The sequence below is a fragment of the Lentinula edodes genome (genome assembly GCF_021015755.1).
Source record: "Lentinula edodes strain Le(Bin) 0899 ss11 chromosome Unknown C8R40scaffold_16, whole genome shotgun sequence".
In the NCBI taxonomy this organism is placed as follows: Eukaryota; Fungi; Basidiomycota; class Agaricomycetes; order Agaricales; family Omphalotaceae; genus Lentinula; species Lentinula edodes.
Genome location: NW_025764322.1, coordinates 624653 through 640594, shown reverse-complemented (window position 1 = coordinate 640594; position 15942 = coordinate 624653). Strand labels below are relative to the sequence as shown.

The 15942-nt window shown below is 46.8% G+C and overlaps 6 protein-coding genes and 1 non-coding gene across 7 annotated transcripts; 3 read left to right on the top strand and 4 right to left on the bottom strand.

Moving 5' to 3' along the window:
• Nucleotides 1–565: 565 nt before the first annotated feature.
• On the bottom strand, nt 566–4413 carry C8R40DRAFT_193470 (uncharacterized protein). The gene is made up of 7 exons (XM_046234300.1): nt 4157–4413; nt 3903–4103; nt 3683–3847; nt 3470–3629; nt 1997–3413; nt 1709–1916; nt 566–1636 (listed from the first exon to the last, which is right to left on the bottom strand). The coding sequence occupies exons 1-7, from the start codon at nt 4313–4315 to the stop codon at nt 716–718; spliced, it is 3231 nt and encodes a 1076-aa protein (XP_046086831.1). The 5' UTR covers nt 4316–4413; the 3' UTR covers nt 566–715.
• A 399-nt stretch (nt 4414–4812) lies between these two features.
• On the top strand, nt 4813–9088 carry C8R40DRAFT_1103272 (beta-D-xylosidase/beta-D-glucosidase). Its single transcript, XM_046228020.1, has 19 exons — nt 4813–5325; nt 5390–5478; nt 5532–5759; nt 5817–5838; nt 5891–5909; nt 5968–6079; nt 6136–6190; nt 6252–6276; nt 6337–6426; nt 6495–6651; nt 6717–6893; nt 6967–7129; nt 7193–7269; nt 7363–7467; nt 7542–7928; nt 7982–8090; nt 8177–8388; nt 8484–8693; nt 8761–9088. Exons 1-19 carry the CDS (start codon nt 5172–5174, stop codon nt 8779–8781), a joined length of 2412 nt encoding a protein of 803 aa, XP_046086830.1. The 5' UTR covers nt 4813–5171; the 3' UTR covers nt 8782–9088.
• A 393-nt stretch (nt 9089–9481) lies between these two features.
• On the bottom strand, nt 9482–11286 carry C8R40DRAFT_193293 (uncharacterized protein). The gene is made up of 5 exons (XM_046234299.1): nt 11071–11286; nt 10831–11011; nt 10414–10782; nt 10203–10349; nt 9482–10001 (listed from the first exon to the last, which is right to left on the bottom strand). The coding sequence occupies exons 1-5, from the start codon at nt 11190–11192 to the stop codon at nt 9909–9911; spliced, it is 912 nt and encodes a 303-aa protein (XP_046086829.1). The 5' UTR covers nt 11193–11286; the 3' UTR covers nt 9482–9908.
• A 105-nt stretch (nt 11287–11391) lies between these two features.
• Nucleotides 11392–11478, bottom strand: C8R40DRAFT_t124. Its single transcript has one exon. It is a non-coding gene; the product is annotated as a tRNA-Asp (tRNA).
• Nucleotides 11479–11917: 439 nt separating this feature from the next.
• Nucleotides 11918–12285, top strand: C8R40DRAFT_1044862 (DUF1748-domain-containing protein; the record flags this gene model as incomplete). Its single annotated transcript, XM_046224250.1, has 2 exons — nt 11918–12006; nt 12150–12285. 2 exons carry the CDS (start codon nt 11918–11920, stop codon nt 12283–12285), a joined length of 225 nt encoding a protein of 74 aa, XP_046086828.1.
• A 328-nt stretch (nt 12286–12613) lies between these two features.
• Nucleotides 12614–14433, bottom strand: C8R40DRAFT_193225 (uncharacterized protein). Its single transcript, XM_046234298.1, has 4 exons — nt 14197–14433; nt 13808–13933; nt 13464–13745; nt 12614–13410 (listed from the first exon to the last, which is right to left on the bottom strand). Exons 1-4 carry the CDS (start codon nt 14197–14199, stop codon nt 12835–12837), a joined length of 987 nt encoding a protein of 328 aa, XP_046086827.1. The 5' UTR covers nt 14200–14433; the 3' UTR covers nt 12614–12834.
• An 886-nt stretch (nt 14434–15319) lies between these two features.
• On the top strand, nt 15320–15625 carry C8R40DRAFT_1103205 (uncharacterized protein; the record flags this gene model as incomplete). Its single annotated transcript, XM_046228019.1, has 2 exons — nt 15320–15353; nt 15418–15625. Coding segments are annotated over exons 1-2 (170 nt in total), but the record flags the coding sequence as incomplete, so codon positions are not given.
• Between the last annotated feature and the right edge of the window lie 317 nt (nt 15626–15942).

The following is a 15942-nucleotide window of genomic DNA, read 5'->3' as shown; positions in this document are numbered from 1 at the left end:
CGATTGGGATATTTTGCAGATGCATTGCAAGAAGGAAGAGATTTCTGTGAATTTGTGAAGCCACTAGCAGTCTCATTTTACAGATGCAATGAATAGTAGACATCACCATTGACAATGAGGAGACGATGATCATACTGGGCCAGGCGCATTGAATACAATGTAATCGCAGTAACAAAGGAATACACAATTAAGCGCCAATTGAGCTACTACTAGAAAGGGAACATCCCAATTTGTGGATTTTCATGTATTGTGCTGGTTACGTGCCCAGCATGAAATCCGATTGTTCTGCCAGGTGCCCAGGGCACCTGGTTACTCCTGTATACACTCTATGTACTGCAAAAGTTCAAGTTTTCCATAACATTTCCCGTTTCTTTTTACGCCCAACATTTATGGCCCGTGACGTAGTGAAAGATTAACGCCAGGATAGCACGGGATGGGACCTTCAAACGACATCGTCAGTGCTTGTTAACTTAGAAGCCAAGTCATACGTGGCTTTGTCATAAGAAGTTGTGCTTCTCGAGAGATTGATTGGTTCGTGGATTCAGTCAGAAGCTAAGATGTTTGTACCGAGGTAAGAATTGTGGATTTAGATCTGTGGTGATTCGAGCAAGGATGATTGCAATAATATAAACGCGATTTTGAGCCGAGGACAAAACCAAGAATAACAGTGAACAATGCATGACGAAAAAGTTCCCGCGAAAACGAACGGGTTTCTCTATCCACCTTGTCCCCCACCCTGCCCTTCCTGACCATTGCGATGCATGAATGACTGTATCATATCCAGACTCAAATTTTTTCCTCCTACACCCCCAGCACCGGTACCAGCTGGTCCTCCAAAAATGGAACGATTCTGTTGCATTTGTTGCATTTGTGCCATTTGCTGCTGGAACATGTTTCCTGCCGCTGTACCTCCCATGTTTGCCGCATTCATTCCACCCATTCCGCCCATATTCCCTCTCATTCCGTTGATTAACGCAGCTATATTCGCAGCGCCTTGGGGATTCGGCTTATTCCCATCCTGTCCTGATAGTTGTCGTTGAATTCCAGCCATATTCAAACCTGATGTGCCCTGCATGCTACCTTGCATACCCTGGGGGATTCCGATCCCACCAGATTGCTGCATTCGTAATGCCATCGCAGCGGCAGCAGCAGTGATATTGACATTCGAGCCTCCAGATTTATGCATCCCGGCTATACCCGCCTGCCCACTACCACTTGCAGCACCTCCTTGTCCTGGCCCCTGACCGCGAAGCTGAGCCTTGGTCTGCGCTAGTGACTTGAGGGCCATTATTTGACGCTCTGGCGGCATTTGTAGTATCCTGGCTGTTAAATCGGGAGGTACTCGGAATGATTGTAATATGGCGAGAATGTTGGGTGGACCGATATTTGTTCCAGGCGTGGGACCTCCGCCTCCTGCACCCCCTGCGGGTGGTGCTCCGATATTTTCTCCACTAACCCCTCCGGGTAATCTACCTAGTAAGCCACCGGGCATCGTGGAACCGGGTATCGGTTTAGGCATTTCAGGGATCCCAGTCGCAGGGAAAAAGGCACCGATGAATCCATGAGGAGGTACGATTGCGAACAAGACGTTGTTCGTCTGTGCACCGGAAGGGAGAGTCCAAGAAGAGACAATGTACTAACGATGACAACGCCAGAAAGAGAGAAGTTACACATTAGAGTAAAGCATGTATGACTGAGACGAACTCACGGTCTTCGATTGCCGGATCAGCGCCTGTATTCCATTGAAGTAATTCTCATTGAAAGCATTCTGTCGTGCATCCGGATTCCTAGCGTGAGGCTTGATTGTGCAAACGACCGGTCTCGTTTTCTTTGCCCACATCTGAAATTCAGCGAGACTGACAACAGGGTCCCGTGTGTGAGTGAGGGTCATTTCCATTGGCCAAGTATGAGCGCGACTATAAGGAGAAATAAATGATTAGTAATTTCGATGAAGCAAGACTTCGATAGCATAATATGAGAAAAGACCACGACTTACCACTCCAAATGATTGGCACTCATCGCCATAACTGATATCCTAAAGTCCTTTCTCGTACCATTTGGCTCACCAGGGTAGAATAATCCTCCAGTCCACGCTGGAATGCCACCGTTTTGCCCTCCTGTACTGGTAGAAGGTGTGTTGGATACAGAACCTGAACTCATTGCTCCCACTCCCGCAGGGCCAACGACTCCACCCACTTGTGGTTGCTGTCCGGATTGCCCTTGTCCTGGCATCATTCCCTGCATCCCTTGCGGCGACGGCTGAGGCGCAACACCCGCCGCCGTCACGTTCGGACTCACTTGGCCCATACTACCCATCGCCATATCCCTCGGATGTCCTCTGCCACCCTGTTCCATAAGCTTCTGCATCTGTAGCGCAGCTTCAGGTGGTAAGCTCGATGGGATTGGGAGTCCCGATGCCAGGTTGGGACCGGATCCGTCAACAGCGGGATTGGTCGATGTACTCGAACCCGCGGTAGACGACGCACCGATAGAAGGAGCGGTAGAAACGGTTGAAGCCGCGTTTTTTATCGGGGACCCTTTGGGTTTAGGCTTCGGCGAGGGTTTGATAGCAGAGGGTTTCGGCGAAGGTTTCGAAGGTGACTTTGAAGAAGGAGTTGATGATGATAAGGCGGGTGCACTAAGACCAGGTGAGGTTGCTGATGTGATAGAAGAATTAACTGGCATCAAACTGTCGTTTGGTTTCGTGGCAGGTGACGAAGCGACATTTGAAGAAGACGGAGGATTTGGATGCGGATTGGATTGTGTTGTCGGAGGCTGGGATGAGATATCGGTATTCCCAGGATTGGGATTGAGATTATTTGTTGGAGCACCGACACCTGTCGAAGTCGACGCCTGAACTTGTCCTGGTGCTCCTCCCGGTGCTCCCGGTCCTGCCATTCCAGCCCTCCTCAACGCAGTTATATAATGCGAAACCATATTCCTGACCTTGAAGAACATCGGTTCCCATTGCGCAGTTTGCTGTTTGACCATTTCCACTTTGCTCGAATCTCCGCTGTTTATAGCCTGCGTCAAAACGGCGTCTGTCCGACGACGCATGTCCTCGAAATGTCTAAGACGCTGGAAGAGTTCGTTGGGAGTCAAATTTCCGATGCCTGGCCAGGGGATCTTTTGGGTAGAGTTCGGCGGGGGAAGGTTTGCGAGGTTCGAGGGTGGTACAGGTTGGGCAGGTTGACCTGCTGGTGGTTGAGTTGGTGCGTTTAAAGGCTTGGGTTGTGGTTGACTATGAGTACCCGAGCTAGGAGGTTTAGCAGAATTCGTTGTCGGTGGGGGATTTGTGTTCACGTTCACGTTCGGATTCGGATTGTTGCGCGGTGGAGATCCTGAGAAGACATTTGATCGTTTTTCTGGCGGCTGCTCTATGGCGTTCATTTGGTCCGCCGGACGCTTGACGCCTAAATGGACATTGAAGAATTGATTAATTATGCAACGCGAAATTCGTAGTACTAACCTTTCTGGGGGATGCTCAGCAAAGCGACATATGCTTTGTGCGGTGCATCGACAGGGAGCCATGATGTTGGAGCAGTGTTTAAAGCTGCAGATGAATGGAGTTCGGGTATTTTCGTATTGTTCTTTGGATTGAGGACGATAGAGCTTAGAAAGATATTGCGCTACACAATGGCGTTGAGTTATGGCATCCAAAGGTAAGAGACGAGTCGCTAACTTTACTGAGTTCCGCTGGCAAAGTTTCCCAGGTGACTTCATCTAACAGTGAAGACATATTTTCATGAGGGTGTTTGGCATTATCTGGGAAGGACGCCGTAATGTGCAAAATGTGCGAAGGTGACTTTCGGGGAATATCAGATAAAGAAATGAGTGTATCGAATAACTGAGAAAACAAATGAGTGGATGAGCTGGTAATGAGCCACTCGTACATGGCGTACCTCGACAGCAGCAACTAAACCCTCTAACATCGCCATACCTCTTGTCCCTCCAGAGTGCGTAGTTCCTACACCAAGCTGATACAGTTCATCCTGGGCCTTGATTACATTTGTGACTTCCGCGATCTCAGCGAAAAAACGTTTACAAAGCAGTAAAGAGGAAAGACTGTCGGGTGGCCCGTAGGTCACCCACGCAATGCGGTACTGTAATCATATATGAGAGAAAGAAGTTTGGGGACTTGATGATTGCGACGTACACCAGCTCCATGATTCGTCAGTATTAACCTCTGCACAAATAAACCAAGATACTTGAGGATTGTGTGCCAATTCCCCGCAAGCGCCACAGAAGAGTCGACTACGATAGCAAGACTGCCAAGTGCCGTATGAGCGCGAGGGATTGGTTCCGGTACTGCCATTTAAATGGTGAAGTATTCAAGAAGTGGCATTAAAGAGTCCTTGAAGCCATAGTTAGAGGACAAGGAACGAAATGGGCGGTAATCAGCGGTAATCACTAATAGCGACAACTTTCAAGCGCGCGCTTCTTTTCGAGAATGAGGTCAGTTCAACAACGATGCGATTACTCAGATGAGTAAGTTCAGCCCCAAGAGAGTTTTTCCGCAACAAGGCCAAGTCAAAAAACTGCATGACAAAAGTGCGCTTTCTACCGCGCCAGAGAGATCGTTTATTAGCAATTCAGCCAGCCAAAAATACAAGTCTATACAATATGGAAGCTAAGCATCCAAGCTCAATAAAGATACGCACAATACGCAAATGTTTCGAGTCGGGGGACCTAACAATTTGTGAATATCCGGGGTATCGGTCGGGATTTCAAATTTCGAAGGGTGGTCGGGCGCAGGTCCGAGTCGGGCGTCGGTGATGGGGATCATCACGTGAGTGTGATTTTCATGAGCCAGGTTTCCCGCTGTTTCTTGGAAATCGGATTTCTGGTCCGTCGAATCGGGGCCAAGTGTAACGTCTGGCATCGGACCCCGAGACAAATGAGCACCCGACGTATCTCTCCGGATCTCTCCAGAGAAAGTAGGGGTATGAGGAGGAATCGGTGCCTTGGAAGGCATCGGTGGGGTTGAGTTTGGTTGAGAGTCAGCAGGAGTCAGCCGACTTCCGCAAGCACTCCGCAATCGATATGCAAGAAATTCAGGAGTTACGAACTCTGAACCCAGGTACCAGCAGTTACCTACACGCCGACAATGTCCCCAAAAACTATAAAGCCAGCATTCAAGCTGTCTTCTCACTTTTCTGTTGAGTTTGATCATGTTCCCAGCTAGACTCTCCCTCGCGGTTCTCTTCTCAGTATCCCCTGCCCTCGCATACTTTTCTGGCTTAGGGCTTGGCTCCGAACGCAGTATCTTTCGTCGCGACCTAAATTCTACTGGAGATGAATCCAACAGCACTCAATGGCCAGCGCGTACGTTTTCTCTGGTTAATGTTAATCGATCCAGGTCTGACCAAAAGTTTTTTTTCTATCGCAGCGCTTGCTAATGGAGGCAAATCGTGGGCTTCTGCTTTCAAAAAAGCGAAAGCGACAGTCACTGAGATGACCGTGGAAGAATTAGCCAACGTGCGTCCAGAGAAAATCATTCGTATGATTATTCTCAACGAGGGCAATCCCAGATCACCTCAGGGGTTATAGGTTTGTGTTCAGGAGTGACGGGTGCTGTAACTCGACTTGGAATTCCCGAATTTTGTCTTCAAGACGGACCTATCGGGCCTCGTGGTGTGCATGGAAGTTCTCAGTTTCCAGCTGGTCTTACCGTTGCTGCCACTTGGGACCGGACGCTCATGTATGCTCGTGCTAGAGGTATGGGACAAGAGTTCCATGATCAAGGCGTGCATCTTGCAGTGAGTTTTTCTCCCACTCGTAGTACTCCTTGTAGTAACTTTTTCACCACTACCTAGTTGGCACCTGTCACTGGCGGTCGTAAGTTCATGCTTAAACTCTGTAATGTGTTTGGTGTCTAATTCAAATCCAGCACTTGGTCGTACGCCTTTGTAAGTCATGATCTTCGAAAAAAAAAGCGCACACTGATCTGAAGCATAATATCCAAAGGAACGGAAGAGGCTGGGAAGGGACTTTTGCTGATCCTTATGCTTGTGGCGAAGCTTCTTACCTATCTGTAAAAGGCTTGACCGATGCTGGCGTAGCCACGGTCTCAAAGCACGTATGAGCAATTTCCTGTTCCTTTCGCCAAGCCGTTCTTGATAATGTTTGTTCCAGTGGATAGCATATGAACAGGAAACATCGAGAAATCTCTATATCGACATCGACGGAGGCGAGTAAATTCCCCTCTCCAATTTATGGCTCGTTATATTCATTACATTCAACAACAACAGTTTCGCAAGCGGATATTCAGTTGCCGTGAGTCTCATCCATACCCTTCCGGCACGATCGTGTCTAACTATATGTTGCTATTCACAGAATTTCCTCCAACGTCGACGACTTGACCATGCACGAACTATACATGTGGTCATTTGCTGAAGCTGTTCGGGCTGGAACGAATCATATCATGTGAATCTCATTCGGAATATCTATATCTCCCAAGTTTTTCCTAACTCATCAATCATAACCTTCTACAGGTGTTCCTATAACCGTATCAACAACACTCATTCGTGTAGCAACGCCAAAGGGCTTAATCAACTCCTCAAAACTGAACTGAACTTCCAGGGAGGTGTAGTCAGTGACTGGGGAGGACAATGGGACAGTGTACCGGCTGCAGAGAATGGTTTGGATGTGGTGAGTTGTTTAGTCGGAATCGGTATTTTATGTCGTGCTAAGTATGCCAAAACTCTCACGATTAGGCTATGCCTGGAAAAGGATTTCTGGGAGCGCTGGGAGATTTCTGGGGCGCAACATTGGTTGAATTGATCAACAACGGCACAGTCAGCGAAGATCTCGTTCGAGACAAAGCAGTTCGCATCCTGACTGGGTACTATTACCTCGGTCAAGATACTAATCCACCACCACCCTTTGTTTATGTGAGCACCCACTTACTAACCACTTCGAATTTATCGATCTCATCGTACTCAATATCGTGTCGGTGGTAAACAGAACACAATCGGAGCGCCTACTTTGAATGCTACTTCTGGGTATCGAAACGTTCGGAAACCAGGGACCGCGGAGCTGATAAAGGAAATCGGAAGCGCGAGCGTTACTCTCCTGAAGAACACCGGTAGTCTACCCTTGAAACACCCGCAGCGGATTGCAGTATTGGGTACGTTGAATCTTCGGACTTCACTTTGTTTCCATAAATATACTCACTCATTTGGTCCATAAGGCAACGATGCTACTTATAACGTGCTCGGTCCCAATGCTTGTGGTTTGGCAAACAGTGCCTGTGATATCGACAACCTTGTATGTTTTATCTCATTATTCCTCGTATCGTAGCTTGCCTTTTATTTATAATCGCTTTGATTATTGACTTGACTGACTTTACTATGGTTTTAGAATGGTACCTTGACAACAGGAGGCGGAAGCGGGTCGGCACTTTCACCATACACCATCACTCCCCTCGAAGCGCTGCAGAAAAGGGCAATCGAAGATAACGCCGAGGTTCGATGACTGAACTTAATTAGCTCTTCTTCTCCTCAATAATAAAAACCCATCACTCAACCTCTTCCGTTTAGATCGCCGCAGTCGTCGCAAACAGCAACACCACCACCGGCGCAGAAGACGCAATCGCCGCCCTCCTCCCTGACGCCGACGTTACCTTTGTCTTCCTCAACCGATATTCCGAGGAAGGTGCAGATGCGCCTGATTTTTCCCTCGGAGGCGACGGTGACAACCTCATGGATCTCGCCGTCACGTATTCGTCCAACGTCGTCGTCGTGATACACACCACCGGTGTCGTGGATATTGAAAAATGGGCGGACAACCCAAATGTTACGGCGATCCTCGTTGCGTATCTCCCTGGGCAAGAAGCTGGAAATAGTCTGGTTCCGGTCTTGTATGGTGATGTTGCGCCGAGTGGGAAGCTTCCGTGGACTTGGGGGAAGAGTATTGATGATTATGTTGTAAGTTTTTTTCTTCGGTTTCCTTTCCTACGGTGTTTGATTGTGGTATGTAGCCTAACGGTGTTGTATACACCGATGCATACTCTCCTCAATCAAATTTTACGGAAGGTGTATTCATCGATTACCGCTGGTTCGACAAGATGGGTATAACTCCTCGATATGGTAACGTATTCATACCCCTCCACTCTCTATTACCTTATCATCATTACTCAAACTTTCCTGTCTTGTCTCGCCTTACTCTCATTCAGAATTCGGATTCGGTCTATCCTACACAACCTTCACATACTCGAACTTGATCGTCGATCACGGTCGGTGGGCGAAAGATTACTCGTCTGTAATGGAAACAGCGGAGCCATTCGCTGAATGGGACGGCACCAATTCGCTTTACGACGTGATATTCACTGTGTTCGCGACCATCACTAACACTGGGAACCTTACTGGGAGTGAAGTCGCTCAATTGGTTCGTTCATTTGCCACACAAGTTTTGCGCTAGCTAACGTCGAAAATCCCTTTTTTTTTTGTTTTTTTCTTTGTTTTTCACATTCCATTTAAAAGTACATCTCCATCCCAGGAGACAACCAACCCGTGCGTCAACTACGCGGTTTCGACAAGATCAAAGATTTACCTGCCGGTGATTCTGCTGTCGTCACCTTCCCAATTCGGCGCAAGGACGTCAGCTCGTGGTCTGTTGTTGACCAGTTGTGGTATGTGCCGAATGGAGACTTTTTGATTTCTGTCGGGGGGAGTTCTCGGGATTTGCCTCTTGTAAGTCATCCTATTATCCCCCTCCTCGTTTCCTGGAAGTTAAGTATCAATGTTGATGCATGTACAGAACACTACTTGGACGCCGTGATTTAATCGAGAGATAGATAGATAATGTGTTGATTGGGTGTTGGTTGTGGGTGGGTGGTAGGTTCGGACTTCGAAGAATGTTAATGGTACAATTGTATAGTACATATACATAGACGTTACGCAGTCGATCATGGGTAGCCAGCCGTACTATGTACAAGGCGCGCTTACTCGAAAGTTGTTTGCGCGTGCACGTCTATTTTTATTTGCCATCGAAAGATTATCGATACTTTCGAACAAGTACCACAGTCACTATAAATTCACTGTCCAGTATGTACTGATAGTGACTACATTATCTGGACTGGGTTGTACTAAGATTGACATAGGAAAACACCTATATCCACTGATTAAAAAAAGGGATAGTATCTGTGTGAGAGGATTATAAGATAAGTATTCTGACTCAGGATCAACTCAGGATGATCTTATCTTTCAAGTTTCAAGTTTTCTCAAATCTTTGTAGACTATATCAATGAATATATCCTCTTGAATTCTTCTCCTACAACTGTGTCCTGATATCCTCTTTCCCCCTACTTATACCCTATCAAACCATGTCAACCCTGTCAAAATTTCTCACAAACCATTTGAAATCCCTTTAAACCACCTCAAACTGTGGAACTGAAAGTCCCTCTCTATTCTTGTCCTCTTATATTCATGTATATCCTTATATCCTCTTGTATCCTCTTATATTCTTTGTATCGTCTCATATCATCTCATGAACTTCTCTTCTCTCACTCATCTATCATATCTTTTCATAGTCTGAACACTCTCATCTAGATTGTACCATATCCTCTTCTTTAAACACTCTCATCTCCATATCCTCTCATGTTCCCTTTCTACGCATCCTGTTATACTCTATTGTTTCTGCTCGTCTCTTGTATCCCCTCATTTCCTCAGAGATTCTACTCATAACATAACCTCTTACCTCACTCCCTTCATCTCCCATCCCCTCTCAATCCACCAACACGGAACAAAACCAACAACCCATCATCCTTCTCCTTTCTCCTTTCTCCTTTATCCATCTTCCGTCCTCCGTCCTCATTCCATTTAAAGATCTAATGCATCCAAAGATACATTGACTCCACCCACTCTTTCCCACAAACACCAAAACCCCACCAGAAAACAGTCTATACACTACGCATCCTTGAAGCCTCTCACCTGCCCAGGAGCGTATTGCTCAATCGGCGCGGTGGGAGGACGGGCATAGGCGATGTAGGCTGTGCGGAGCTAGAGAGATAGAAGGGTATCGAATAAAGTGAGGAATCGATAGAGGGATAGAGGTAGTAGGAGGGTAGGAGGTCAGGGATACAGGGAGGTAGGTGGAGGTAGGAAGGACGGATGGAGGTAGGAGTGAAGAGGTACGTGAGTGACAGTAGTGATAGTAAGACCGCAACGAACAAATGGAAAAGGAATGTAAAAACAACATACCAGAATCTCAGCAGTCAATCCTTTTATGGGTGACGCTACTGAGCGGAAGCGGTGCATTCTATAAATGGAGCTGGGGATGTTGTCGGTGGTGTCGGTGTTGTTGTTGTGGTTAGGGCCGAGTTGTGGATAAACGCGGTCGGTGTAGTTCTGCCATAGATGGATGTGGAAGTCAGAGATATATGCACAAAACGGTATTATACAGGTAACGTACGTAAAGCTCTTCATCGTACGGCCAATCCTCTGATCCTTTCTCCGCCAAATCTCTGATGGAGACGGAGGAGGAAGGATCTAGGATTGATTCCAAGGGATGTGTGAATATTCGATCGACTTCGGTGGGGTTTGCTTGGAGTGTTAGAGTTGGTGTCAGGATATAGGTATGCAATGGTGGTGAGGACGCGGAGGAGGATACTGGTCCGGAGAGATAAGCGACAACTGGAACGACAATGATACCCCATTGGGATATATGTGGGGAGAGTGTACAGAGGATGTGGATGTTCGGTATATGTGGGATGTCATTGTCACTGTCGATAATCAGACTGGAAGGAAAGGGTAACCCGACTTCCTCGTATGCTTCCCTAAACTATCCATCCATATATAAACACGGTTGTGTTCAGTGACAATCACTCACAGCACCCCATAAAACCTTTGGCTCCCTATCCTCTTCGTCAATTCTACCTCCCGGTAACGCTGTCTGTCCAGGATGAGACCGCAGTGATTTAGATCGTGTGGTGAGGAGCACTTGGATTGAGCCCGTGCTATCCGAATAAAGTAACACTAACACAGCTGCGAGCTGCTGTCGATGTAAAGACCTGTTTTCATTCAGTTCGTTCAATCATTACCTTGCATTATCAGCAGCAAGTCTACGTACAAATTTGTCCCATCGAATCCTTGCCCTCGTAGTCTCCGTAGAACCACACGCGTTGGTTCGTCTATTCCGGGTATCGTGTCCACGTCGGCTGCTAGGCTGATACTGGGTGTAGTCGTCCCCATCGATATTAGTTAACCGAAAGTCTTGCGCCGGGGTCGATAGAAAACAGCGACAAATAATATCAACAAGTCTTGTTTAAAAACGCCTCTAGTCTGAATTTCACTCCATTATTTGCTACTTTGCTTAGCTTAAAAGCCCTTCGAAGTATCGTACGTAGTTCAATATCCCCGTACAAAAAAGATGGCGTCGAATTTCGCGGCACTCCCTGGCTGGGAGTCGAACCCAGCTTTCGCGCGGAAGATCGAATACAATGACAGGCGCGTGTACTAACCGATATACTACCAGGGATTGTTACTGTGTTGATGAGTTTCTTTTGATGGGTTTCTTTCTCAGTCTGAAATCTTCACTGTCTTCAAACAACAACAATCATCATCAATCATTATTATTTACTATTGAAGGTGGAATCAGTCGGCATGCTGACGCATTAGGAGGCTTATCCAGAAGGTCAAAATCCAGAGCGAAGTGCAGAGAAGCTGCATGCACTTGGGATTTTGAGACACGTCAGGCCGGCACGAACGGCAACTTTCGACTAACAAGCCGGCCGGTCGACGTAGTCTTTCTTGTAATAATCTTCTTCTCACCTCTCATCTATTGAACAATCTCCGTGGTAATATCTTCCGCCCCATCCAGTGATCGACATCCACCGCCGCCCGCGCAGTCATTTTTGTTCCTCCTGTATTTCTCTATACACCCGTGTAACGCGTTCTCATCAATATATCGACCCACAATGGCTCTCGGACGATTGTTCCACTACGCATTCGATGCAGTTTTGGTGTCTACGGTCCTTGCGGGGGTGAAGAAGACGAGCGGGTTTAGGTTTGTTTTCTTTCTATGCAAATACCTTTATGTTGTATGAAGTTGGCTGAACGCTTTGTCACTCTTTCTTCAAATCACTCTCATCCCCACTTTCCTTCTCACAACGACATACCCAACCACACACACACACACACACACCACAGCCTCGACATCGACCAACTAACTACAAACCCCACCGCCAAATCCGCCGCCGAGTCGTATCTCGGTCTCGGAGAGTCGGTGTATGGGATCATACAGTCGACTGTGGTGAATAATGGGTATTTTGCGAAGAAGGAGTAGGAGTAGTGGTGGGTCGGAGGAGAAGAGGGAGAAGTACAACCACTCAATTGAACATCATCTGTTTCACAACGCTCAATCGCCGCGTTTTCTGTATTACAGGAGAACATACTCTACTCCAGATACACCACTACATAACAATATATCACCGGTGGGTTATAGTGAACAATTCCATGCTCCTTCTTCCTTCTTCCTTTTTTTTCGTTTCTCGCGCGTCTGGGTCATCATGTAATCATCGTTACGCATGTATCGGCCAGGACCAAATCAATTTCTAGGTTCGGTTGGAAGAATTTTTGTTCGAGGATTTCGTATTCACGCCGTTTTCGTATCATGCGTAATTTATCCTCTACTACATTCCGTTGTAATTTGGTTGATGCGATTTGCAGCATGTTATGACAACAATTAATGTCAATAGAATCTTCAGAATCTTCGCATATGCATTTTTTGGGTATCAGAATGAAATCGTCATGCAGAGTTGGATTCATTGGAAGGTAATGTAGCCTTTGACGACAGTTAGATCCCAAATAACGAGTCGGCTAACCTCAAGCAACTCTACAACAACTTCTCGATCTTGATAACCTCCTCGACAGCCTTCCACCATTTCGCTCCTTGCTCACTCTGCACAAGCGCACTAAGACTTGCCTCCTTCAACGGTCCTCTCACCGTTCCATTCCCGTACCCAAACTCTTGCGCAACAATCGCCTTGACACCACCCACACCACCGATCTTCGACACCGCCCAATCCGCTGCAGATAGCTTTGACTGTAGCGTAAAAGCTTCTTCTAGCACCTTCGCATCCTTGGTCTTCTGGTATTCCAGGAACAATTTGAACACCTTCGCGTGGATCTTTGGTACGAGATTGACGAGGGCAGCGATGGTGCCTGCGCCGCTAGACAGGAGGGTGTGTAAGAAAACGTCAGATTTCCCAGCAAATGTGGCGAAGGAGGATCTGTAGTCGAAGGATGAGGACAATCGTTGGATTTTTCCGACGTTCCCGCAAGATAGTTTGGTGCCAACAATGTTGGGGTGCGTAGCGAGTGAGGAAATAAGGTCCGAGTCAAGGTCGAGCCCGGCGGTTACAGTTGGGAAGTTGTAAATCATATATGGAAGGGGAGAGGCATCTGCAACCTGTATTGAAATTGATAATCCGATATGTTCTGTCAACAATCTCAAGCGCTCACCTCTCTATGGAACCTCGATATACTATCTGCTCCCATCGCCGGTGCCCACGTCGATGGAGTCAACACCAGCACCCAACCGGCTCCACTTTCTTTTGCTTCCACGCACAATTCCTTTGTCTCCCTCGCTGACTGCGCTCCAGTCCCTGCAATAATCAACACATGCTGGAATCCCGCTTCATCGAGGGTTTTTCGCGCAAAGGCGATCGTGCGGGATCTTTCTGCGTGGGAGAGATGCTGAGCTTCACCGTTGGAGCCTTGGACGAGTATTCCGGTTACGCCGCCCTTGGAGGAAAGCGCATAGGCTTGTGAGCTCGGGCGCGGCTTTGTATGACATTCATACATACCTCCGCTAACCGTAAAATATGTTTTTTATATGCTTCTTCATCGATGTCTTCGCTTCCAGGATGGAAGAAAAGCACAGCGGGAACATAGACACCTGGTGGTGGTGGACCTGATGTTGTGTTTTGAGTCTGTGTCACAGCAGACATGTTGTGGGTATTCGAATGAGAATCGACGAAATTCAGGCAATATATTAGATGAGAAACTGGTGAAAATCAGGAGAAAACGAGTCACAGGTGGTAGAATTATCTCGTGGAAATGTGGTCTAATCTGGTCGATAAATCCCTCGGATACTCGGAAAACTATTCAATGATAGAGCAAACTTGCAAAGTCAGAATACGGAAGAAACTCAAGGAAGGAAGGAAGCTGGCTCAAGCTCAAACTCAAGACTGACCATGGTTTTGTTTCGACGAAATCTATACACAGTACAACGATACAGGCTTGAAGAGATCAAAAACAGAGGCTGGAAGTTAGAACTGAAGTTCACAAATTATCCCACGGGTTCAATGGGCAGTGAGAAATCGACGTGATCGAGCGTGCGAATACGTGAGGCTACGTGTATAATGCGTGTAATAATGCTAAAAGAGAGAGGGAATTGAAGGACGTGAACAACTCCTTTCCTCGTCATCTCGCGAGTCACGAAATACACCAACTAGATTTGTAGTCTTATAAATTGAAATCATTAAAACACTTTCTCTGTACTCGGGTTGCAAACACATTTCTGTAATGCTGTATCCTCTCCTGATATACTCAAGGTTATTCCGATTTCCTTCGCTCCACCCAATCCTCCAATTAGCTGTCTCCAATTTAAAAACGGTAAACTCGCTCTTCTCGGCGTATTCAATCCGTAATATACACAGGACAACATGTGGCTTCTTTATACAATTACCTCATTGAATTGTGTTCAATGTTCGATGTTCCACGTTGCAATGCCTATGCGCTCTACGCTCATCACCATCACTGTTCCATGGGTAGACGAGGATGACTTTAAAATGTACTGCCCACCTCAAAGCTGGGTACGGCCTGCAATATGGCGCGGCGCGTCCGGATCCATTTTAAAGAAGTCTAAGGGCTCAATGGGACTGTGTTGGTTTTCCTTTCCATTCCTTCATTGTCGCTGTTTGTTTCTTGCCTCTATTCATCTCCGACTTCAACAAACGGATAGCAACTGTACACTGAATATGACTGAAACATTTCTTGTGCACCATAGATGACTGCAATGACTGTGGGGTTCCCCCTGGAGCTCACAGAGGGAAATCAACGTGCTCAACAAATTAGGCCAAGCTAGGAAGTACTGATAACAATGAGAGAGTGTGGGTAGAAGCTGCTAGTAAGTGTCATTGGATCAACAAGGATTCAATACTAACCAATGCAAATGTAGATAATTCAGGACTCTGCTTTGAACGTTACACCCTCTACTTCACTCTTTCTGTATCTGTATCTCCTGTCATGCCACAATAAAGCAATATTTCTAAACCTTCAATCATTCTCAGTTGAATACAAGAACTAACAGGATACAGAGAGAGGCATGTAAGTGATGACTTTCGAGCAGTGAGTTTTCCATGTCACTCCAGTATATTATCCATGTCCCATTCTTACGCGCCTTGACAAGCAGGTACATGCAGGTACACGCAGATACACGCAGGTGCACGCAGATACACGCAGGTTCACACAGATACACGTGGGCGGCGTGTATGGGCGGCATGTACGGGGCCCGTAGGGGCGGCATGCGCCATGTGTGCCATGTGCTCATGGCGATGATATGCTGTAGTTGACATTATTTGCCAATATCTACGGTGATATTTTCAACGGTGATGGTCCTTGTAAGCGTTGATTTATTTTGGGACAATTAACAAAGCTCATGTACAGCGAAGAACTTTTTGCAACATATGTATCACTATTATAACCCTCCTGATGAGGATATAAAATCCAACCCATTACCTGCTGGGCCGCAAAGCTCGTCACAGGACACGCAAGGCTTGGGGGCTTCGTCAACCCCAAAGGATGTATCAGAGGCTACTTTTCGAAACCAGCCAATATCGTTTGATGACCTTATACCGATCCGAAATCTTGATGGTAGGCAAAATACAATTGAGCGGGATGGTCCAGATAAATAACATTGTAAACAGGCTATACCGAG